The sequence below is a fragment of the Patella vulgata genome, chromosome 8, assembly GCF_932274485.2.
Source record: "Patella vulgata chromosome 8, xgPatVulg1.2, whole genome shotgun sequence".
NCBI lineage: Eukaryota > Metazoa > Mollusca > Gastropoda > Patellidae > Patella > Patella vulgata.
The window spans coordinates 27,380,661-27,405,479 of NC_065886.2; the positions used below are offsets into that span (position 1 = coordinate 27,380,661).

The 24,819-nt window shown below is 34.8% G+C and overlaps 1 protein-coding gene across 3 annotated transcripts in view; it reads right to left on the bottom strand.

Annotated features, from left to right (window-relative positions):
• The window catches only part of LOC126829737 (glutamate receptor), a 67,201-nt gene continuing 42,382 nt past the window's right edge, over positions 1-24,819 (bottom strand). The window contains exons 4-18 of one of the 3 annotated variants that reach the window (XM_050559849.2): positions 24,423-24,532; positions 22,439-22,525; positions 19,064-19,117; positions 17,900-18,061; positions 16,507-16,695; positions 12,463-12,570; positions 11,577-11,687; positions 10,151-10,363; positions 7,098-7,444; positions 6,579-6,777; positions 6,021-6,268; positions 4,130-4,241; positions 3,691-3,821; positions 2,491-2,595; positions 1-217 (exon numbers count right to left, since the gene is read on the bottom strand). In XM_050559849.2, coding sequence (XP_050415806.1) covers positions 2,508-2,595; positions 3,691-3,821; positions 4,130-4,241; positions 6,021-6,268; positions 6,579-6,777; positions 7,098-7,444; positions 10,151-10,363; positions 11,577-11,687; positions 12,463-12,570; positions 16,507-16,695; positions 17,900-18,061; positions 19,064-19,117; positions 22,439-22,525; positions 24,423-24,532 — 2,159 coding nt within the window. In that variant the 3' untranslated portion in view covers positions 1-217; positions 2,491-2,507. Of the gene's footprint in view, positions 218-2,490; positions 2,596-3,683; positions 3,822-4,129; positions 4,242-6,016; positions 6,269-6,578; positions 6,778-7,097; positions 7,445-10,150; positions 10,364-11,576; positions 11,688-12,462; positions 12,571-16,506; positions 16,696-17,899; positions 18,062-19,063; positions 19,118-22,438; positions 22,526-24,422; positions 24,533-24,819 lie in introns of those variants that run through there. The other 2 variants (XM_050559848.2, XM_050559850.2) reach the window with 2 other exon arrangements.

Here is a 24,819-nt window from a genome sequence, read left to right on the forward strand (position 1 = left end):
TCGAAATGGGAAGGGGGCGGGGGGAACCCCACAAGCGCCGCAACCCACTGCAATATGCAAGCTTGAGACCCCCACCCCCGACACTCAAAAATTGAAATACGACATTTTGAATTTGATAAAGAGATAAAATTAAGATGACGTATTATACTTGTGTGTGTGTATTAGCTTCGCTATATGCATCAACTCCTACCACTTGTGATGGACCTGTATACGTGTACTGAAACAAATAAGATCACAAAAACATTTAATGAAATAAATAAACCGATTGTTTTTTGTTCCTTAAGAATTTATAATTTAAATTAGGTCAAACATAAAGTTATCGTTTTCATTGGACATTGTTTGTTGATGTATTTCGTGAGTTGACAATCTGTTTTTGCTAACCAACGGTTGCCAGGCAAGATATCCTCACATTTTTCGTACACTCAGGAGCCATAAATCAGGAACTTATGGTCTGAAATTCGCGAATATCGAAAGGGACTGAGATATCTGGGATATAAAGATATATGTTAAGTTTCATCAAAATCGGATGAAAATTGTGACTTCTAGAGGGTCCGCAATCTTGGTATTACATACTTTTACACTATTTGCATGCAAGGAGCGGCCATTTAGTCCGGCAGTTTGGGTCAGATTTTTACGAAATTCGAACTCAACCGTCATTAGGGTGTAACAGTGATACATTTAAACGTTTTTTAAAAATGCAATACAAATTGTGACTTCTAGCGGGTCCACAAGCTAAAATTTCGATTTTTCGAACAATCAGGGGCCATAATCCAGGAAATTACGTTCGGATATGCGCGATTATCGAAAGGAACCAAGATCCTTGTGATATAAACATAAATTTAAAGTTTTATCTAAATCAGATGAAATTGGTGACCTCTAGATGTCCACAAGCTAAAAACGTGATTTTTCGAACAATCAAGGGCCATAATCCATGCCAATATCGAAAGGAGATAAACCTATATTTCAAGTTTCATCAAAATCGGATAAAAATTGTGACTTGTAGAGTGGCCACAAACAAATTGTGGACGGATGGACGGCATAATACGTCCCCGTGAAAATGTGGGAATATAAAAAAGTTACGTATATAGATCACGCTATGAAAACGTATTTGGGCCAAATAAATAAATAAAAAATTCTCCTAATTAGAACTGTCTATTCCTCAATTACCCCACCACCTTCCTTTGCCGAAAAGCTTGTGAACGCGATAGAGGCTAATCTTTAAGCATTCAGAGATACAGGCTACATTTATTAACGGAATATTTTTCAAATTTGGTGTGAAGCACTGAGGTCATTCAGCGTTCCGAGACCTATTTACGAGTGAATGCGATATAGGCTAGTTTTAGCCAGCCGATTTTCTTTTCAATTATCACTTACTGGAGTCGTGCGAGAACGAAGCCTATCGATTATATTCAGCATTACGTAACCTTTCGGTTTGGAGTTACCACGCCTAATCCACCCTCTTTGCCGAAAACATTTTGAACGCGATAGAGACCACAGTTTTTAATTGATTTTTTTTTTCAAATATGATTTGAAGCATGGAGGTCATGGAAGTGGAAACCTATCAATATTCACCGTTCTCGACCTTCCGTTCCGGGGTTAACCCCTTTTGCAAAGACCCGTGGACACGACAGAAGCTACATTTGGGGCCAAGAGCGGACGAACCACGTCGATATTTAGCGTTCCGCAACCTTCCTTCCCAAAGTCACAGTATATTTTCCGAAAACCTTACAGTTTTTAACGGATTTGTTTCAAATTGGTTTGAATCATGGGATCCTGTGAGGAAAACCGCAACTGATATTTAACGTTCCACAACCCTCCCCTACAGAGTTACACCCCTATAGAAGCTACAGTTTATAAGTGATATTTTTCCAATTTTGTATAAAGCATTGATAAGGAGACAAATCATATCAATATACAGCATTTCGCGACCTTTTATTGTGAGTTACCCCCACACCGATAGAGACTACAGTTTTAACGGATTTTCAAGCTAGTGAACAAGATAGAGATCAGATATCCAACATGTATACAGGGCCCTTTTCAAATTTGGTCTATATTCGAGTTTCTTTTCAGATAAGCGCTGTGGGCTTATTAAGAATTTTTCAATTATATATTTGGTCCCAATACGTTTCCTTATACAGCCAATGTTGCAATATAGAGCAGTTTGTGTTCAATTGTAGACACAATAAGTCAAATATGAAACTGAAAGTTATCAGACTTCCGCTTAATCTTTTGAAACAATTCTTTAACGAGATAAAGTCAAGTCAATTCAATACTTTATTTTTACCTAACTGCAGAAACATTTGACCGGGCTGACGTAATATATGAAAAAGAAAATATATGCACTACATTAATAAGACGCGATTAGCCTTTGAATAAAATGTAGGGAGTAATTCATATTTCTGATTATATTTCAAACTAATACGAAGAAAATAATCCATATGAAGCCAAGAATTAAATTAACTTTAATGTTTAATAAACTTATTTACTTACCGTGGACATAGATTTCCTCATACGAGTTGTACTCGGTTCACTGCCGTCGGCATGGCCTCGGAATGACAACCTAGCTTTCGAACGTATTGCTGAACCGAATGTTGTCTACAAGAAAAAAACCCAATTAATCAACTAATTTGAAGATTGCACTTTGAAAGTACTTTCTGTACAGAACCAAAACGCTAAATATTCGTTTGGCGTAATAGTATAATAAGGAATGCCAACAATTTTCATAAATTGTTGAGTGTAGGTGGTATTGTGGGTTATAGTCGAAGGTGGGTGAATGCAGGGATCGCCTATGCAATCGAAAGTATTTTTATAAAGTGTGCCCATTCTACTTTTAAAAAAATATCATTTTAAACTGCAATAAAGAGGCCATTTTTCTTTTAGTCTATGCACTAAACGATCTTTGAATATCGCCCTTCTGGTTATCTCGCTTTGGATGAACCATTTCGCTGTTGAATTACTATCTCACCACTGGGTAAGTGGAAATGGACTAGAATATGCCGGGTCTTCACTTGTCAGGGATGGCACCTGTGGAGCTGTCAAGGAAAGTTTGCCTAGTCATTCGGATGGGATGAGGCTTTCAACCACATTCGTTTAAACCGCGAATAAAATGCTGTTGAGCATGCCTTTACCAGAATAACATTTGTCATCAACTGATCATTTCTTTAACATAATGTTTACTATAAATGCAGTCAGTAATAACCATAAAATAACAATTTAAATAGCAAACTGTGAGCAATTTAAAATGCACATAGATACGCTATTTTAAAGTAATGAAACCCGTTAACCCTTTTTTTAAAAAAATAAATAAAACAAGATCCTTAATTATCAAAAGTATGCCTTTTCAGTCAACGGATTTTGTTTCAAAGATGTAGGTAAGTAAACTAATTATGTTTGCGAAGCTAAAATAGTTTGCTTTGGGTTTCTTTAAAAAAAATCATTGGGTAAAATAATTAAATCACATGCAAACCGTAAAAAAGCGAAATCATAATGTTTCTGAAAAAAGAAAGAATGTAACCATGTTGTTCATTCTTTTTTAAACATGTCTGCAAGCTAGCAGATGCAATCTGAAGGACTATAGTTAAGAATAGTAAATATTAAAAACAAATAAATAAAAAATAAAAGGACATTGGCCATTTAAGTATTTAAAAGAAAAAAAAAATAATAAAGCGTGAAACTTAATATACCTTATACCTCCTGGAATCCATCTTGGATTTATACAAAAATTCTAATCCCGCAGTAATTAAAGCTAGGACTAATCCACCAATCAGAATGAAGAATATACCAGCAACATTATCCAAGGAAAGAGCACTCTGTGCACCATCCTGTAACAGAGTTTATTAGTAAGTTATGCAAAGTATTCGCGAATTTAAATCGTGACATTGTGTAGGTGAGTCACGTATAGCCCAAAGCACGACTAACTTTGATCAATTGGGGTGTCCGCGCGGCCCTGTCTGTTCTATGTTGTGATAGACTGCACTGTATCTTTAATGGTTGTATATTAAGGTTTAATAAAATGAGCAGAGGTTTACAATCATAACGACACAAAATTAACCCGCACTGATGTAACTTAAAATAAAGCAACATGGTTCACCATGCTTAATGCTGATTGCTTTATATTAAACTTTTTTACCTTTGATGTTTTCTGAGGAGGACATGTACCAGCATCTAGCCACCATTTCTTCTGCCAGTGAGCCAACTGACCAGATTCTCTCAACTCTAACACAGCAAAATTTAATTTGTCTCTAAAATGTATATATGAAAGAAATAGTATTTATTTGGGGTTATGTAATTTTATTAATTTTTTTTTTCAAAAGTATCCATCAATCAAACTGATTATCAACTATACACTAAGTTTCATCACTATTTTCTATCAGACAGAATCACAGTTATCTTGTCCCAAAGCATCGACCAATAAAATTGCTTAGCTCTGCTTAGCTTTAGCTCGAAATGTTAATCATTAAACTCGTCAAGAGATTCACCTAATGAACATCTACATCAAGTTTAAACATTCTACATCAATTAAAAGCAGAGTTGTTAAGTTCCAAAGTCTTGAACAATCAAACTGCTTATCGCTCCTTAGCCTAAGCTGAAAATTCTCATCATCGAAATTAGTTAAGGTAATGATATAATGAATCTATACTCGGAGTTCCATCACTGTCACTTAATTAAAACCAAAGTTATCGTGCCCCAAAGCATTATCGTGCCCCAAAGCATCAAACAATCAGATTGCTTATCTCTGCTTACCGTAAGCAGACAATGTTTATCATCGAATTACATCAAGGCATTTACCTAATGAACGCCTACACCAAGTTTAAATATTCTACCTCAATTAGAAGGAGAGTTATTGTGTTCCAAAGTCTCGACCAATCAAATTGCTTATGGCTCTGCTTACCCTGAGCAGAAGATGCACTTTATCGAACTTCGTCAAGGTATTGATGTGATAAAACTATACCACAATTGTCCTCACTCTCACTTAAATAGAACTAAAGTTATCGTGTACCAAAGCATCAACCAATCAAATTGCTTATCTGCGAACTGCACCATCAAGGCATTCGCCTCATAAACACCTACGCCAAGTGTGGACATTCTAGCTCGATTAGAATGAGAGTTATTGTGTTCCAAAGTCCCGACCAATCAAACTGCTTACCGCCCTGCTTACCCTGAGCAGAAAATGCTCATTATCGAACTTAGTCAAGGTATTGATGTAATAAAACTATACACCAGATTTCATCACTCTCACTTAATTAGAACTAAATTTATCGTGCCCAAAGCATCAACCAATCAAATTGCTTATATCTGCTTACCCTAAGCATAAAATGTTCGTCTTCGAACTTCATCAAGACATTGACCTAATAAACACCTGCACGTAGTTTGAACGTGCTAGCACAATTAGGAGAGTTATTGTGTTCCAAAGTTTCGGCCAATCAAATTGCTTATCGCTCTGCTTACCCTGAGCAGAAAAAGCTCATTATCGAACTTAGTCAAGGTATTGGTGTCATGAAACTATACACCAGGTTTCATCACTCCCGCTTAATTAGAACTAAAGTTAGCGTGTCCCAAAGCATCAAACAATCATAATTGCTTATCTCTGCTTAACCTAAGCAGAAAATGCTCATCTTCGAACTCCATCAAGGCATTGACATAATAAACAATTACACCGAGATTGAACATTCTAGCTCAATTAGAAGGAGAGTTATTGTGTTCAAAAAAGTGTGACGGACAGACAGACAGACGGACAACAACGAGATAGACGGACAGACAGACGGACGAACCCATTTTAATAGTCCCCTGCTTTCTTCGAAAGGCGGGAGACAACAAAGTATATAATTATATTATGTATTACCGGAATTTTGGGCACTGTAATTCCCCATAATATTGACAACATGGTACTCTGAACAAAAAGCTAAAAGATATGGAAGGGAGATAGGTCTCTGTGATTACCAGCTGATACGTCCAAAAATAAATAGATCATACAATTATGCGTGTATATAGTTTTATTAAAAGGTCAAAGGGGTACTTACTTGAGATCAGACCCAATAGGCGTAGCAATACCAAAACCATTAGAGTTCAAATTATTACCAACTTTCATTGTATCACATGGTTCACGTTGATTATAATATTCGTTTGTAGTAGACTCAATTAGAAAAGCATATTTTCCATTAGCATCTCGCACTTTTCTAATACCGTCTTCTATTTTATCAACAAATACTGACGGTGTCGCTGATGTCATATACGACCACATTCTATGATACATATCGACTTTAGAATGCTGTAAATATAGAAATACACTGGGTAATTACCAACGATCATAGTCGGAAATCTAATTGTAGAGTATTATCAAAAACAGAACGGGGATGGGGAAGTTTTTTCGACGTACAAGGTTGGAAGGGGTACCAGATTGTAAAGATGTTTAGAGCATGTTTTGGGGCACTGGTAGCAAATTAATCGTCTCGTAGCCTAATTTTACCTTTAAGATAATAAGAAAACAAACGCTTGTTGCGAAGATATGGCCGTACACGTTTAGATCGCTATTGTATAATGAGATACGATATATTTCAGTAATGTTCATTTGATTATACCTTAAAGAACGCTTCTGTACTGCCCGATTTTGTTGTACCATATTGTATATCTGTTTGTTTAGCTAAATCTTCAGCTGATTCTATAGGTGTTAACATGCGTTCTACTGTTAAAAAGGCGGCAAGGTTAGCGGTGTATGACGATATGATAATTAGAGTAAAAAACCACCACACACTTCCAACGATTCGCCCAGACATCGATCTATAAATAAATTAAGCCGTGTACAAACTGAATAATTCCACAATAATTTATAATTCTTTTATCCAATATTCATATATTCTGTCTAATGTCGAGATATTATTTCATTAAATGTAATGTCATAGCGACACCGTAACTCATAATATCGGACGGTTAAGATTTCAAACATTGTTAGTTAATGTTTTGTTGTGTAAAACAGTACGAAATATACATATGGGGAGAGAGAGAGTACAATACAATCAATTGGCTCTATGGCATATCTTATGAACTAAAGCTACATTTTCACCTTAGAAATGAGTAAAATCTTTCAATAGAATACAAACCTTGGCGACACATCGCATCCTTGTTGCATAAAGGCTCCAAGAGAAAACCACAGACTGTTTGAGATTGTAAAATCATTTGTAATAGAGGAGTCCTCACTTAAATGCCATTCGTTGGGACTGAATCGACTAACTAAAAATAACACAACACTAACACCTATATATGCAAACACTATACACATCCATATCTCATATGACAATGGGTCCATGAATGAAAAAACGTGAGCTTTTTGGTTTTCGGGTTTTTTAATCATGATGCTGATACCGAGACTCATGAACGGTTTGGTGAAGTCGATGACTCTTTCTCTGGCAGCCGTGATAGTGAGAGGAGCAATGGCCATGTCTGCTTTCTGAAATGGACAATTCATAGATACATTATTCCCAGCCAATTACTAGCAATAGTTAAAGTATTTAGCTGCTGTGTACTAAATTATATAACAACAGTATTTAAATTAAAATAGTAAATATTTTGTACTTTTGGGATATATATGAATGATATGCATCTAAAGTTGATTGGGTGTCTTCATTAGCTCTATTTGAGCAGAAAAGTAGGACGTTAAACCCCATTTCATTCATTCATTAAAGCTGATTGAATGAAATATAACATTAATATCTATTTTATATTGGCTAGAGACAAAAATATCCTACAATTTAAAAATGTAAACCTTGTGATGCAATCTTTGATCAAAGACTGTATACAAGAAGGTATTTCTCCATGAATCCTGCAGTGAACCACAGATGATTTGTATTCACATTCAATCTGTCACGGTATATTCAAACTAATCATAGCCCATGGCTATTCTTTAAATGCACATGCAGATGGGTTTGAGCATTATTAATAAAAGATTTCATTGCACATTACGTTGATAATATTGTCCTTGTCGAGAAGTTATGTAAACCGAGAAAATTACAATTTTTCTATTTTTGGTCAAACCGGAAAGGGATATCTTTTTAAAGTAGATTAAATTCTGTGAATCAATTTCACACTTTCTACTGTGATGTGCATCTGAGAAACATAAACAGAGAAAACGCAATCGCAACGAAACATGCTAGAGACTATAGCTTGTTGGTAGACGCTGGCTTATAAATGGTACAATTCTGGTTGATTTCTTTATTTTAAAGAAAAGATTGGCTATTAAATGACATTATTGATCTGTCTAATACGATGGCCTAATTTGTTATAAAACCCTTTAAGTGCGGGGGAAAATAATTCTAAGGGGTTGAAAGTTACATTTGTAATTCCAAACCAGTGGCACTCACTCAATTTAAATCTCGATATATTAGCTGAATGTCATGGAGTTTCTCTCTGATTATTGTGGAACGGCGGGAGGTGAGGTGATCTGCTGGTGAATTGCAGACGAATTAGGAGTCTAATCTCTTCTCTAATTCCAATAACTATCGATCCACGCTGGTATATGTATATGTGATTACTTAACTTAGCCAGACAATCGTTATGCACGTAACCTTGTTTCAATTAGTACATCACTGGGATAACGTGTTTTGCATTAAGAAGGTAAACAAAGGTTCATGTTTGTAAAGTACTACTGTTGGCTTTTTATTAAATATTAAGCTAGAGATTTCCTTCGATATCGATTGGAAAGCAGTCAAACACGTAAAATAATTGGGTCTAGTAATTTTACAGAAATTGAACCACAAACAGGGTGAATCATTGGAATAGAAAATCCAAAGTAACATATAGGAGTCAAAGCAAAGGAAACTGCGGACGCAGTGGAATACCTTTTATACAAATTGCCTCGGTGGAAACTACCTTTAATCCAATTTTAGCATTTGTTTATAATAGAATAATTAGAGTTGTTATTCTGACCGAGAGTTACTTTATAACATTACGCGCCTCGTAAAGAGAGCAGAGAAAATGTTTAAGACCATCCAATTTGGTTTTGCTCTGAGGTCGCATGTTTTTATTACACAACTAATTAATGTGTGTGAATTGGCGATTAAACAAGCATTATGCAAGATCTAAATATGCCTATTGCAGGTCTTTCTTCAGGCCTTAAATGTTATTATTAATTAGACATTAATTAACTTACCAAGACCATAATCAACCCCGATGCCATCGGAAGCCTGCGATGTTTAGTGGATTTGAATACGTTTTGTGATCGATGAAATAACCGTAAAAATGCATAATTATGACTTTCTTTATTATCGTACCAGCGGTAGTAATGGCGATCGAGGCTAGCCTAAAATTAAATGGCTAATATCTTGGTTCAGACTGAAGCAATTTGACTAAAATTATTAGCATATTTTCTTTTTTTCATTATCTACCTTTTAACTATTATAGCGAAAACTGTCAGCTCTTTATCTAATCTTACACAATGCCCCTTTAATTAATAATTTTCAAACTGAAACTGTTCGTCCATCTGATGTAGTAATTAGATTTTTTATTTTGGTTTGGTGAGATAACGAATATGTGCACAAGATATAAATAAAATAGTCTTCTGTCTCATCCCCACAGTTAAAATCATTGTGTTCTATAATGATAAAATGGGTCTTGCAAACGTCATTACTTGACTTTAACTGACGTTACTCGTATTTTAATTTAACGTATGTGTTACTTTTATACAAGCTATACGAATCGAGTTCACCAATACAACTATAAAATATGATGGTGTTAAAGGAGACGTTTCAGATTTCACAGTGATTTTAATATGCACATGAATAAGATAAATTTCTTTAAAATTGGTTAATGTAGTTTGCATAACTTAAAGGACTATGAGGCGATGGGGTGCATGTACCCCAAGTCTTTAAATTCATAAAGAATCGGAAGATATATTATTTGCCTATATTGAGAAGATGAATCCTTTTTGGGTAATTTAATGTTAATTTAAAGATCGCAATTCCAAGTTATAATTTTGCAGCTTCCACTTATTTTCATAAAGTATTTAATTGAAGGGAATATTGTGTATAAGGAAGAAAACCTTTTGAGAGTATGTCTTCTGTTGTACTTTTATATTTGGTAATTTGCAAGGGTTTACTGGCGGATGAATACAGATCACGTGATGTTTACAAACAGAATATTTATTGATATAGATACTTACATGTTTAATGAGTTCACCGACCATACCATTCCAGGTTAAATTGTCTGTTTTAGCACCATATTTATTATCATCCACAAATTTAATGATGTAATCAAAGCCAACTTCCCTGGCGACAGCCTCAGCTAAATCAATACAATAACCTTCTAGGTTATTCTTTGATACCATAGGTTCTCCAAGCTCTGGTTCTTTCTTAAACATTACGTATGGTTTTACCTACACACAAATTTAAATTTCAAATTTTATATTTGAATATTGATTTTCTAATTTTTATTTATAAAAGGCACTGTTTATAAAAAGAATGATAAATTATGAAGTAGGGGCTATGAGGTGTTCTTGGTTGCGTCAAAAGTGCAGGATATTTGATTGATATTGTCTCGAGTGTTGTCATACAATAATTATTAACAAAAGGATTGTGTGTTCTCATACATGTTATTAACTTCAAGCACCCCATAGATATTTTACTTGTCATAAATATTTAATATTACACTCTTATGATAAATAATGACAAGAAAGAAAAATTGCTGAAGACCTTTTGAAAGTGTCGTATTTGATCACGTATAATCCCCAGCATCCATCTGTATTTTGTGATGGGTTTGAATTGGCTGGGACATTTGAATGTTATAGGCGGTTTTGATAAAATGTCAGTATTTAATGCTGTTCTAGACAAATGCGTTAAAATGTTTAGATGTAAAATGAAAAATGACAAGACACCAAAATAAAACATTAAAAAGAATGACGTCCTGAATTTAAAATCAATATTTTGTCATATAGTATCTCTAAGACAAATACCGAGAACATATCTATACTGGCGTCCAATAGAGACTATATAAAGACTTTGAAAGACTATTAAAATAAAAATTAAAATATCGTGAATGCTAATAAGATATATATGTTGAAATTCAAAACTGGAACATGCATTAAGTAATCGGATGCGCTGTTTATATGTAGTCGACAAAATTAACCACTGTTACAAATCTTCTTGGTACAGTTTCTATTGGATGCCAGAAGGTCTATATATTTATTCCAGCGATCGATTAGAAGTAAGTTAGAAGATTATCTTTAGAAAGGGTAATCTAGTATGCCTAAAATACTACATTTTACATGGAATGAACACTTTTTTAAAATATGGATCCTATTTCTTTTCATAGTTATCTGTAGTCTACGAATTCAATTTGATCCAAGACAGTAACCAATGACATTGTCTGTTGAGTTGACCTCCATTCAAGTGAAACTGATTGTTTACATTACTCGTCGATGTCAGAGTGCCCACGTCCACCAAAAAATGTCATATTACGTCACTCCTACCAAAGCACGGCTACATCTACTTGCTAGAGAGGCTGGCTAAATTTCAATAATAATAATATTTTCATCAGATTTGGTTGGAATGTAAATTGGAATGGAATTTAAGATGGAGTTGCTATGGTACCTGTATTGTTGTCACGATTCTGGTTCTGTTCTGATTTGGCGAATGAACAAATTCTCGCCACAACCTGGCTTGTTGTATCATGAATCCTTCGTTTTTGTTCCAGTATCCAATCTGGGACATAGAAATGAAAATATTATTACAGTGGATTATGTATTCTCACAAATAGATAAAAATGAAACTTGGATAAAATAGATATTTACATTACGAGAAATATTCCTTTTCTTTTCATTTTACTTGAAAAGCTTTGAAAAATATAAAAACAACTAGACAATACTGCAAAATGGCTACAGCTCTATATTTTGGACCAAAAATGAAATAGTATATTGTGTCTCGATACGTTTTCTGGAATGGCAATCTGTTTGGGTTGAAAAGTTACGTGAAAAATAACCGATTCTGTGTCGGCTTGGTAAGGTGAGGATTAAATTAAACTAAACAGACTGGCTTTTAGTTGAATCGTCCACTAATGGAATAACACATCAACCCAATTTATTTTGACCTAAATCTAAAAGATCTGAAATGGAATTGGGTTTAGTTTCCTACCTTTCTGCAAAGTGGAATGAAATGAAACGGGTTTAACGTTATAATTTGCTGCATCAACCGGGATAATGTAGACGGGCATATTTCCCCTCTTTCACCGGAACTCGGTGTTTGGACCCACCGAAGGACTAGACGCTGCAACTTGACAGATCCTCCGTCCTACAAATCACACTGAAACATCCCGAGGAGTTTTCTCAGCCAACACCTCGATCTAACACACAATGTCCTGGTTAGAGAGCCAGTCCCTTACTTAGTGAGTCACAGTGGCTCCACTTTTCTTAACCAAGTTGGATAATGATAACCGTCAAAGAGATTTAGCCTCCTTTAAATTAAATATTACATTGTTTACCTTTGCTGTACCTCTATTCATTCCCACATCATAAACACCCAATGTAAAATCTTTCCTGTGACCATTTTCATCAAATGCCACTCTACCCGTTACACCTTCAAAATTAACCTGTTGAAAGACAGAGTCATTGTTAAAATGTAATCATCAAATTTTTCAACCGTCAACATTTTAGATCTAAACCAGAATTGAAATCGGTAAACAGAGCGATTTCCGCTTTACGTGCATTTTATTTTGGGGTAATTCAACAATGATCTGTTTCTTGAAATAATTTATTTCTAAACTCTCCTCAAAACAAAAACATGAGCATCGCTACCGCTGCAATATACGTCCACATTCCTGCTTTGATTTTGATTGATATGATAGAGAATGAAATATGAAATGGATGCAACGACTGTGATATGACAAGAGGCAAAGAAGGCTAGGTGCTGGGTTTGATTTGCCAAAAGTTACAGACTAATTAACAAAAAACGAGAGTGACACCGCCCCAGTGGGTCGGGGCATGCACCAAAATAATAAATAGTTGCTGTCTTTACGGTATAAGGAATAAATATGTCAAGTTCCAAGATGATCCATTCAGAGTTGCAGTCTGTAGACGATAAACACAAAATTTGGGCGTGGCTCTGCCCCTGGGGGTTGGAGATAGAACAATATAAATAGATACAGCCCTGTTATTGGAATGATTGATATGCCGAATTTGAACAAAAGCTGTTCATAATTGCAATCTGTAGAGTATTTAAAGACAAAACATTAAGAAAAAAGTGTGCGTGACACCACCCCTGGGGGGGGGGGGGGCGAGGCATGCACCAAAATAAATAGTTGCTATCCTTCTGGTATAAGGAATAAATATGCCAAGTTCAAAGATGATCCCTTCAGAATTCCAGAATATGGACAAAAAACACAAAAAATTTGGCGTGGCTCTGCCCCTAGGGGATTGGAAATGGACCAATCCAATATAAATAGGTACAACCCTATGATGAATCATGCCAAATTGGATCCAAATTTATTAATAATTGCAACTTGTAGATTATGTACAGACTAAATATTCACAAACGGTGGGGGGGGGGGAGGCATGCACCAAAATCAATAGGGTATAAGTAATCAGTATCAAAAGTTTTCAAGACTATCGATTATGTAGACGACAGAGACTCACAAAAAGAAAATGGGCCTGGCCCTTCTCCGGGGGGGGGGGGGGGCAGGCACCAAAAACAATAATTGTGTTGTATTCCTTAGTGTATAAGAAATAAATAAGCATGCAAAGTTTCAAGTGGATCTGTTAAGAAATGCGACCTGTAGACGACAAACAAACAAATACACAAAATGGGCGTGGCTCTGCCTCTGGGGGTCGAGCATGCCCCAAAAACAATAGGGATCCTCCTTGGGGTATAATGAATAAGTATGTAAAGTTTCACGACACACATACGGAGGGACACACACACACACACACCATCACACACGCATATGAATGTGGACGTATAAGAAAAAAAATTTATATATTTAATCATCCTCAATAGAAGGCTTGATCTCGCTTTAACTACGTACATCTTATCAAGCCCTTCACGTAATACCCTGCATATTTCGGCACTTATCTCAATTGGTTACAAGTACAGCTTGCGAGCCTATCAGATTCCACGATCGTCGCGATAATCGAGTTACAAAGTTCAAGGACGCTACTGTTCATGCGTCTCTAGATAACGTAGCTATAAGTTTGGGAATTGTGAAGTTATCTAGCAACATCCAGATGTTGTAAAACTCACAGTCGTTGCTTTAGGAACATGATATTTAATAAGAGTGACATATGGAAACACAACAATAAATTTAAACTCATTAAACAAAATAGAAAAATACCATATTACGTCATTATTATCTAAATTCGGAAGAATAGATGACATACATTTATAGACTAACATATATAAATATAGATACCATTAATATTAGATTATTTGAGGATGAGATTAGAGTTTATGTAACAATTGTGAAACACATGAGATTCATTTTACCTACAATAAATTTAGACACATAAGAAAGAGAAACACAAGAAGGAAACGCTTTGTGATCAGTGAAAACTCCCCTTACAACGACGATTGCTTCCTTTATACCCCGTCAGGCTAGCATTTATGTTACAATTGTTAAACACATGAGATTCTTTTTACCCACAATAAATTTGGACACACAAGAAAGAGAAACACAAGAAGGAAACGCTCTTGGGACCAGAGAAAACTCCACTTACAACGACGATTGCTTCCTTTATACCCCGTCAAACGCCGTGCTTATGTCACAGAACTATTCCGAGCCTGGTCAATTAGTTGATAAGAAGTTGTATCAAAATGCAAACAAAACGCTGTGTAGGTTAGTTAGGAGTGCTTTATCTCAAGACATTTTGTTGATACATTTTCGTAAGATCTGTCAATGAATGATTTTATTTTTCAGTATTAAAATGACCGTAGCTGATGTTTGGATTATCCGTACATTTTTATTTGCAGAAATGGTCAGATTCTGATGAAATAGGTTTCAACAATTTACCATATTATATGATCGGACCCAAGTTTACAAGTTGTAGTGTTAGGATCCCGTCTTTAACTTCGCCATGACCCTACTGACCGGCCAACTGGGTTTAGCGCCCGCTTTAGTATAGTATGACAATCGCTGATAACTATCTCTGTTTGATAAGTATTGTTTTCTAATCTTACAACATTTGTATCAATAGGACTGGTGACAAAAATTTGATTTACACCGACAAGAGTCACAAAACCCCAAAATTTCATATTATTTGGTTTTAACAAGTTAAGCGAAAGAGTATTTATGGGCAAGGGCTGCATACAGAATAAATGAATCACAATAGCTATATATATCTATTTGATTAATATGAAGGTATCATTATGATCGGTCACCGGAAATCAGTTGTATATGCCATTGTTACAACTTTTAGCTTCAAAATTTTAGTAGCCTAATGTTTTTTACTTCCAAAATGATCTTGTTACCACGGATATTTTGACCAATGATCAATCTACAGAAATTTGAGTTCCGATTTGAGACGACTTCAGATTAGTTATTAATGAAATCTGAGTTGGTGCATTTCTGAAATATTACTTTCCACGAACGGTTACTTTTCAGATCAGATGATTGTTGCTTGTGCCACGCAGTCAAAATTTGAACTATTAATGGAGGAACTTACTTCCGCGAATGTTCAAGCTCAAATGACAATTGCTCAAGTGAGACGGAGTACGTACAAAATCTAGTGTTAACAATTCTGAATTACAGTAATATGTAGCTAGTTGGTTGTTACAAAAGATTTAGAAAATTACGTTCATTTTCATTTTTTTTATCAATTCGGTTTATTAACAGTGCTGTTAGGAGCGGCATATTTTGGTTTAGTAGTAATCCAATGTCCGAAACAAGCGTCTTAGTCAAGAATAGAATACTAGTAGAAGTAACAATCGTTGAGTTGCCTAACTCATGTGTTATTAAATTAGATTTCTTATTCCAGCTTTCTGTAATGTTTCGTATGATTATCCAGGCATGTCTATAAGCAGGAGAACGGTCAGTAGACTGGATTAACGCGACTAATGGCAAACCATGGACACATGACCAATTTTGCACTTAAAAATACCCGGATGTAATATCCGCTTGTATTTTACCTTTCCAGCTTTTTTGCACATTATATGGCTACGACTTGCTAAATACAACATGATCGTTTAATAGTGACTATAAATGTGGTAAACTAAATGAAGGCTTATTATATATATATGATTATTGTTGTATGATTATCGATATATCAAGAGATATTTATTTACGGTGGGGAATTCTAGCTTTTGTTGATTATTTGTTAATTATTTGAGACATGTCTATTTCATTCTAGATATTAGTACACCATATTATGTCTTATTATAAACCAGTACACAGCTTGAATGTGTAACCATGATCTACGGGGGACAAAAGCTAATGGGATTTCTGGTGAGTTGTCTAATTAAATAGAGAGAAAAAATCAGATGTCACTATGGAGATGTTTTTACTTCAAAACTCTAGCTATGGGGATGGTTTACTTACTGATTTCATGGCTTTAATTATTTTATCTCCCTGGCGACTCGTCACCAACGAATCATCGGTACATTTAATACCTTTATTTTCGTTCGCTGAGCCGGTTTGACGATGAATGAAATTTGGATCTATACCGAGAATACCACTGAAAGACCTGGTAAAAAGACGAACGGCATCAACAGCTAATGCAGCTTCATACTGAAAAACAAGACGCACAATAATCATTGCACAAAATGTATGTTTAGTTTTTCAAAACGAACTCTCATCCTTCACTGAAAATTAATCATTTAATAACGGATGACAAAACATAATTAGAAAAGAACTCGAGAATACAATGAATAAACAAGCGGTTGCCATGCAAGATACGCCCACATTTTGCAGAGATGGACATACAACAAGCTAAGAGATAGGTTACGAGGCAACGAAACATACGCCCACGGCAGCTAAATCGTCCGAGTGGTCGACATGGGTTGTCACATATTTATTCTTTTGTAGGTAATGGGGTGGGGGGGGGGGCATTTACAAGACCATTTCGAACAGATCAGATTATAATTTTCGTCGTTTGAGCAAAAGGCTCTACAAACTAAAACAAGGGCCTAACTCGGGAAGTAATTTACAGAGATCTTTCAAATTTAACAGGCTTTTTCGTCTTACTAATTTAAATAATACATATAAACTGTTTACAAATTGGATGATAACTTATGTCGTTAGAGCGCCCACAAGGTTCAACAAAGTAAAATAAGGACCATAACTCTAGAAGTAATAAACCGAAATTGCTGGAATTCAATAGGTTTCTTCGATTCACTAATTAAATTGATGATCATAAATTCTATCACTTTTATCGATAAAGAGTTCAAAAGGGCCATAACTCTAGAAGAAATTGACTGAAATTTCTGAAATTCAATAGGCTTCTTCATTTCACTAATTTAAATGATGCAAATTGCTTTATGGGACTTCAAGGCGGTTTTTATACAGATAGTCTAGCGAAGATATCAAAACATATACGTTCTCTACGCAGCTATTGGAATTTGATATTAAACTATTTAAAATATGTACGTCTTCTTTTAAAACGATTGATGTTTTAAACAAACAAACATTACAGGGTTGTATATTTGGTTTTGCTCAGTCACTTTTGTAAAAAATCCTAACACAGCCAGTGGTTTTCCTATGTAACTTTCTTTAAAACCCCACACAGTTAATGAGGTATACTCGTGTGGCAACGAACGGTGTTAGAATCTGTTTTTGTATAGCTGCGTCGCCAGAATAGCCAGGTCTACTGACATTATAATGCATCTTCACTGCAACAACATGAATAAATCCGCCTTCACTGGTATCTTACTTAGAAAATGGCTTTAATTTAAAAGTTATTCGGAAGATACATTAGTTTACAAAAATGTCGTACCTTAATAGATTTCTTGCCTGCTCCAGGCCATTCCTTGGGGTCTAAATTACTCCAGGAATTTAAAAACATTTCAGCAGTCTGATTTTTTGGATCCATCAGCTGGAAACCCGTTATGTTAATTCCACCAATTTCAAAATTAGACAAATTCATCTCTAACATCCCCTAGAGAAATAAAAACACACATTGATTACGGAAGTTATCAGGGTATTTCCTGGCGAGTTTGATGTATTTATTTCTCCAAGTTCGTGGTGAGGTCTTCATTTAAGATTCTCAGTAGAAAAACAAATAAATGTTGTGTTGGTAATAACGGAATAAATGTTGCTGTATAACATTACAACACCAATATCCTTCATTGATCTATTTTAATATACATAACTGGGATAAACGTAAATTTCTTAAATAAATGAAAGGTGGTGTTAGGATCCGCTATTATATTTAAATACAAAACGTTGGTAAACCATGTGAAATCCTGAAATCGGAGGAGAGGTGGCGCAGATTTTCTAGAAAGGGTGAGCATAACTTATAGTCAATACTTGGATCCGGTTAGCGGTTTCGTTAGGAACCCAGTTTGGCTCGATACCTGACTGTTAGTTATGTGAACTTATCAAATAAGATGGCTTTTTTATGGGGTTGGTATAAACTAGGATTTCAGAGTTGAGACTTCATCTTGCTTCGTCTTTTTGCTGTCAATTTTTGCCACCGGAAGTTTTGTAGTCGATTATGAATACTTTAATCGGTATATTATTATTCTATAAATACAGGCATTGTGGTCATAACCTATTTCTTTTTCGCGAGACAAGAAGATGTTCATCATATTTTATTATTCTTCATATATCACAAAAACTTGGAATATCGATTTCCTATAATGAATTAAATCTTCTTTTATCACAAGTTTTCCCCTCGAATTCTGTATTTTGAGAAAGAAAGGATCAATTTTTGATTATGGCTATCGACTTTTGAACACCATTGCGTTACAAATGGATGTAAAAAATAAGAAGCTGACGAACCATTTTATATCTTTTGTGGGTCGTTTTGTGAAATTTTGTTTTAAAAAGGAATGCAACCACTTGGTTTTTATGATGATGAAAAGCAATTTAATATCCAAACGAGCGTAAAAGAGAGGAGACGGTATCGATCAGCTAAAACACGGTCTTTAAAACTTACCAACTCTCCCAGAAGAAAATGAAACCTTGCATTACAAATATCATGGAACAGCATCTAAAAGAGAATTATAACGATTTAATTACCTCACTAAAATATAAATTTATGATCAGTGAAAAGAGATTTATTAAGCCATTTTAATGCTTACATGATACACCCAAATCGTGTTTACAAGATACTTCTGTTAACCTACAATCTTATCTTTATCGTTTCATTTTATTTAATACGGAATATTATAAAATGAAACACCGAATCAAAAAACATAGGTTATTTTTGGCATGTATTGTTAATATTGTGTTGTTTATTTAGAGATTTAGATGGTTTATTTAATGTAGTAATACCGGACTTCTTTGTTGTGTTTTCTTCGTGATCGTAAATATAACTACAGGTTAGATGGTTTATAAACTTTATTATTAAAACGGCTTAGCATCAATGTTCCTCGTTCTCTATAAAGTATATATATAGCTTTTGATGATTGTTCTGACAAACCGGGTGAGCTCTCATGAATTTCGCCGAGCACCCTCTTTTAAAACCCCCAAATTTCTTTACGTCATAGACTGACCTTGGCGTTAATTTCCTTCCCAAATATGTAATAAACATCCCCATACACCAAAGACCGAGAGAAGAACATTGCCTTTTTTGCTCTACCAAACACATGTCATAAACAAGATAGTATTTAATGGATATTTTGACAATGGAAAGAACAAAACCAGTGTTTTTACCAAATTATCACTGTTTTTATATACAAACACATCAGTCAATTTCATTTGAGTGCGTGAGAAATGACTCTATATAAAAAGTGTGAATCTAATAATTTAGTTAAAGATACAATATGGTCGCAAAGATCATATTATTACAGTAAGACAATATGGTTTAATCTCACTGTGCCCCCCAATCAACTGGTGTTATAGGGTAGTGGTGTGAAAATTTAAGTAAACAAAGGATTATAGACTGTATCCTTATTAGTACTGTTCACCTAGTTAAAATTTAATTATTTTAATGATTAAAATATATAAGTTAAGTTCACGTGTCATCGGTTAACGAGTATCTTAAATATTATTCACCTACCTTTCATTCAGACAGTACTCATAAATCAATCAAATATATGATTAGAAACTCACTATCATTATATAACTATAAGGATAGTTGTCACCCCAATTACATTATATCTTTTAAAATGGCTCAAGTTCGCATAGGGGTTATTCCTAATTCTCAAGGAGGTCAAAATTTAGTTAATTTGGGGTATAAGTACAGAGTAAAATATACGAAACCCAATAGCACCTGCAGACTTTTACTGAAAATACAATAGTTCAATTGGATAACGGGGGACGATTGCCCCCTAAAAGACGAAAATATAAAAGAGTAGAAGAATCTATTAACGATCTAAAAATCAAACTGTTAAATGTAGTAAAAAGTGCAATTGAATATGCTGACGCCATATCACATTTAGTAGGGTTATGATTTATGTTTGATACATGTATTTGTTGTTACTTTTATGAAATTTATTGTGAATAAAGTTGTTAATTAGTTTAAACCTAGTAGTTTAAAAAAACAGACTATACTTTTAACACCATTGTATTCGATAATCCCCTTGCTTGATTAATCCCCCCATGAGAACAATAGCAGGGGGCACAGTGAGATGTCCCCGACAATATATATATATACTGTATATGTCATTAAAATACTATGTTTTTGTATTTATTTAAATAGTAAGCGTGTTATTCATCAAATTAGATCTGGGCGACTCCTTTAAGTTTCCGGTTTCCTATTTGCATTGAGACTAAATGCTTTCTTTTTTAAAAAAAATAACATAAAATATTTCTGGTAAGAGAAATAAAACCTTAGGATTTCAAGTATGATGGATAAAAATAAAATACAGTGTCTAGGGACCTCAATTACCATACAATTAAACATAACACGAAAACATTCGGAATATAGAACTTAGTAGAGTTAGGCTTAATAAGTGAGTAGAGTTATAGCCCAGATAAACAAATTTAGTTCTATATTGGAGACAAGATATTATGTTTAATTTCGGGATCACTCCTCTGATTAATGTTTTACACGTATTTACAAACTGTATTTTCGTAAACTCCAACATTCTTACCAGCTTTGTATGTTAGAGACATTAACTCTAATACATTCTCTAATAAATAACCTGAACAATAACCCCGCGAAAAATACATGTGCTAAATAACCAATCTCTGCGCAATTCAGCTTACTTTAAACTCTGAGCTGCATAATATTTAGGAATACTTATCCTTTATAAATCAAAGTAGGTTCGATAAATGAATGATCATAATATGCCAATAATAGCTAATTGTTCATTTTCAGGACACACATCAGTAAACGAAAGGGCATAAAAGGGGCGTAATGTCTCCAAAAATACGTAAACATTTTATAAAATATAAGGATACAATATGTAAGAGATATGTAGAGATTGACTGGTGCTATCCCCCAGCATGCTCATTTTAGCACCTTTCTTTAAAATAAGCAACATTAGCAGTTACTGATGTGTTTAAATGCACCCGTTCAAATATTACTACTGCCTAGAAGGGGGTTATAATAACGAAATAAGTCGGCCCATAAGGAGGTAAACCGTAAACGGCAACCTGTTTTTACCGTTTGGTACATTTATGGGCATATAAAGGCCAACGCGGGGCTTTTGATACAGAGTGTCAGTTTACAAGACCCGAATCCTAACCCTAGTGAAACATAGGTCCATCACGCACACGGGGGCTTTAAACCCAGGGACCGTCGAGCTAATTCAACAAAAAAAGAAAAAAATATTTCAAGATATTATGAATAACCGAGCCTAAAACATACGCATCATACAAAAAGATACGCATATTCTGGAAAGTGGGCCATTAAGTCCATGAAAGTTATACATTTACCAATTGGTATAAACGGATTGTCGTTTACCGCCTCATAGGCCGATTTATTTCGTTATTATTATCCTCTTCTAGGCGGTAATAATGTTGGAACGGGTGTTTAATGATGTGCCATTTACACAACTTTCAGTCATGATTTCTAGAATAAATTATGAAATTAGACTTTATTTTCCCTGTATAAATCTTGATAGAAAACTTTATATTTCCTGTATAATCATCATGAAATAAGAGTTTGTATTTGTTGTATAAATTATGATATAAGACTTTATATACCCTGTATAAATCATGTTTAGAATGTTATATTTTGACGCTGTTTTACTCTAAAAGTTCTTTTTCCCTCTGGTCTAATTTTTCCATGTCACGAATTCCGTTTCATACGGGGTGTTTGGCTTATTACTACATCGACTGTAGAATTCTCGTTAAAGGGAAGGGATTATGATGGTCTAATCCCCACTGGACCAAGATCCCGTCACAAGATTAAACGACTTACAATTTTCATTATAACTTCTTCCGATTTATCCATTTGTAAATCTAAAATAATTCGTTGATCTTCTTCTTCGTCTTTTTTATGCAATTCCTTGAAAACACAGAAACTGGTTTATAGGTTATGCTATATAATATATATGAAAACAATATGTTACCCAGATAACACATACATTATTGTATTTATAGAATGGATTTATCAACATTGATCTTTTATGCTAGAGGTTGTTTGATATACAATTATATCATATCAAGACAATATTATGGTATTTCATTAAACGGGCCTCTTTAGCATTAGGTGGGAAAGGTGGTATAAGAAAATCCAAAAGGTATATAAATGTATATATGCTCGTGGGGTCGAATTCGTGGCTTGTATACTTGATAGAGTTCGCGCTAAAACGCCTAGGATCTGTCAATTCCTATTTCCTCTATTCATTCAATTGATTAAGTAGTTTGAAATATATGTTACGTTCCATATATCACTCAGTCAGAAAGTATCGGGTAGGAAGGTATCAGGTGTTTCTGGCAGAGTAAACATATTTTGCCCCGTGGGCGTTACCCGTCACTAATAATAGCTTTCTGGAGCAACGGTTTCGACCTGGATTTCAGAAGGCTACATTTAGGTAGAATGAAACCTTGGCACCCAAATCCATCGGTAGAGTCACCAATCCAGTGGTTTAAATACAATGGTACCAACTTTTTCAAATATATGATTTGCTAATTTCGACAAGGGGTAAAGTAACCAGTTCATGATAAATAAACACAGGAAAGGATAACGAAATAGAGGGTTTATATTTGTATGCCAATATGTATCTATCAAAGGTTATTCTTAACGAAATACAACGTAGATGTCATTGTCTTCAACATGTCTGTCTAAATGCAAGGAAATAATCGAGGTCTGCCTTGTGTACTCAAGTATAATCTGGCCTATCCTGTAGTCCAAAATACAAAGATGAATAACAGCAATGTATGAATGGGTGTTCGAACGAGTAACACGTGCAGTGGCTGATCCATGTGGGGAGCCTGGGTCCCTTACCTCCTAAAATAGTGTAAAACTTCACTCATTACTATGTTTCCGTGAAACGTGTAAATATTTGCTTTTTGTTGGTTGATGAAATGGACTGTTATATTCGGGTTCAGATATGTACCACAAATCGCTATTGACACAAGGTTCTCGGGCGAGGATAGCCGCCACAGCCCCCATCCAATTAACCTGCGTCAGCCACCCAATCTGATTAAAATACAGATCTATATATATTTCGTTTCGTTTTTTATACTTTCGATGGCCTACACTACATGAAGATCTGACAAGTTATAGCGATAGGTCACGTCAGGGGTCAATTTAAAGACCGACTTTTGACCTATGACGTCAGACATTTGATTAACCAATCAGCATTAATGTTACTAGTGGATTACCCACAATTCCGGGCAAAAAAGGTCAAAAACTCGATTAGACAGACCATTTGATTGGCTGACCCCTCATTTCAAGCAGAACACGAGTTAAATAACAAGTCTTCCGGATCCAAGTGTAGTAAAGACAAGTAAAACGAAATTTTGAACTATAAAATAGGATCCGTGTTTTAACCAGATTGTCCGCCATCGAAAGCGTGTCCTTCCTCGTGCTCGACACCAGCTTTTGCCGTCGCGTTAAATGAAACCGAATATAATAACAATACAAAAACAGTTTTAGGGAGCAGATCTGTAATATGTCGAGATGGCCTTTCGACTACAGATAGAAGTTAAGATGGCAATTTTCATGTTAATATATTATAGTTTTCCACGGGCTATTAAATCATTATAAAGAGAGCATGCCCTGGCATATCACATAACGTAATTGTTTTGTTGCTTTAGGCATTAAATGAAATGAAATGAAATGGGGTTAAACATCCTTCTGTCCTGCTCCGATTGGTGTTTTGGGGAATTACTAATGTGTTCCGTACAGCGTGACAGTGCGGTTTAATAAAAAAAATAATATATACCATTTTACTTACATATAAAACAGTAAAACAATTCTCTACAGAAGTGACACGTTTAGCATCTATATGTAAATCATATTCATAAGAGTTGGTAGATTGAAATAATTGCTGAAGTCTTATTAATCCTGAGGAGATAAAAAATAAGAATAATTGGTTTTATTTTCCAAAGGGAAACGCTATTTCAGTTTCTGGTCAAAAGCAGCTGCCGATCAATAATTCACAAAACACATAATTATATTTTGAGCTTGATTGAACAATTATAGATAATTACGCTAAGGTACAAGTGCACAAAGGAGCGAGCTCCAGGCTTCAAAAATGGTAGGGGAATGATATTAAGACTTTCAGTTTGAACATCCTATTCTCGATGGAAATTCCATCAAATGCAACCAGGTCATATTGGAATCATTTAAGT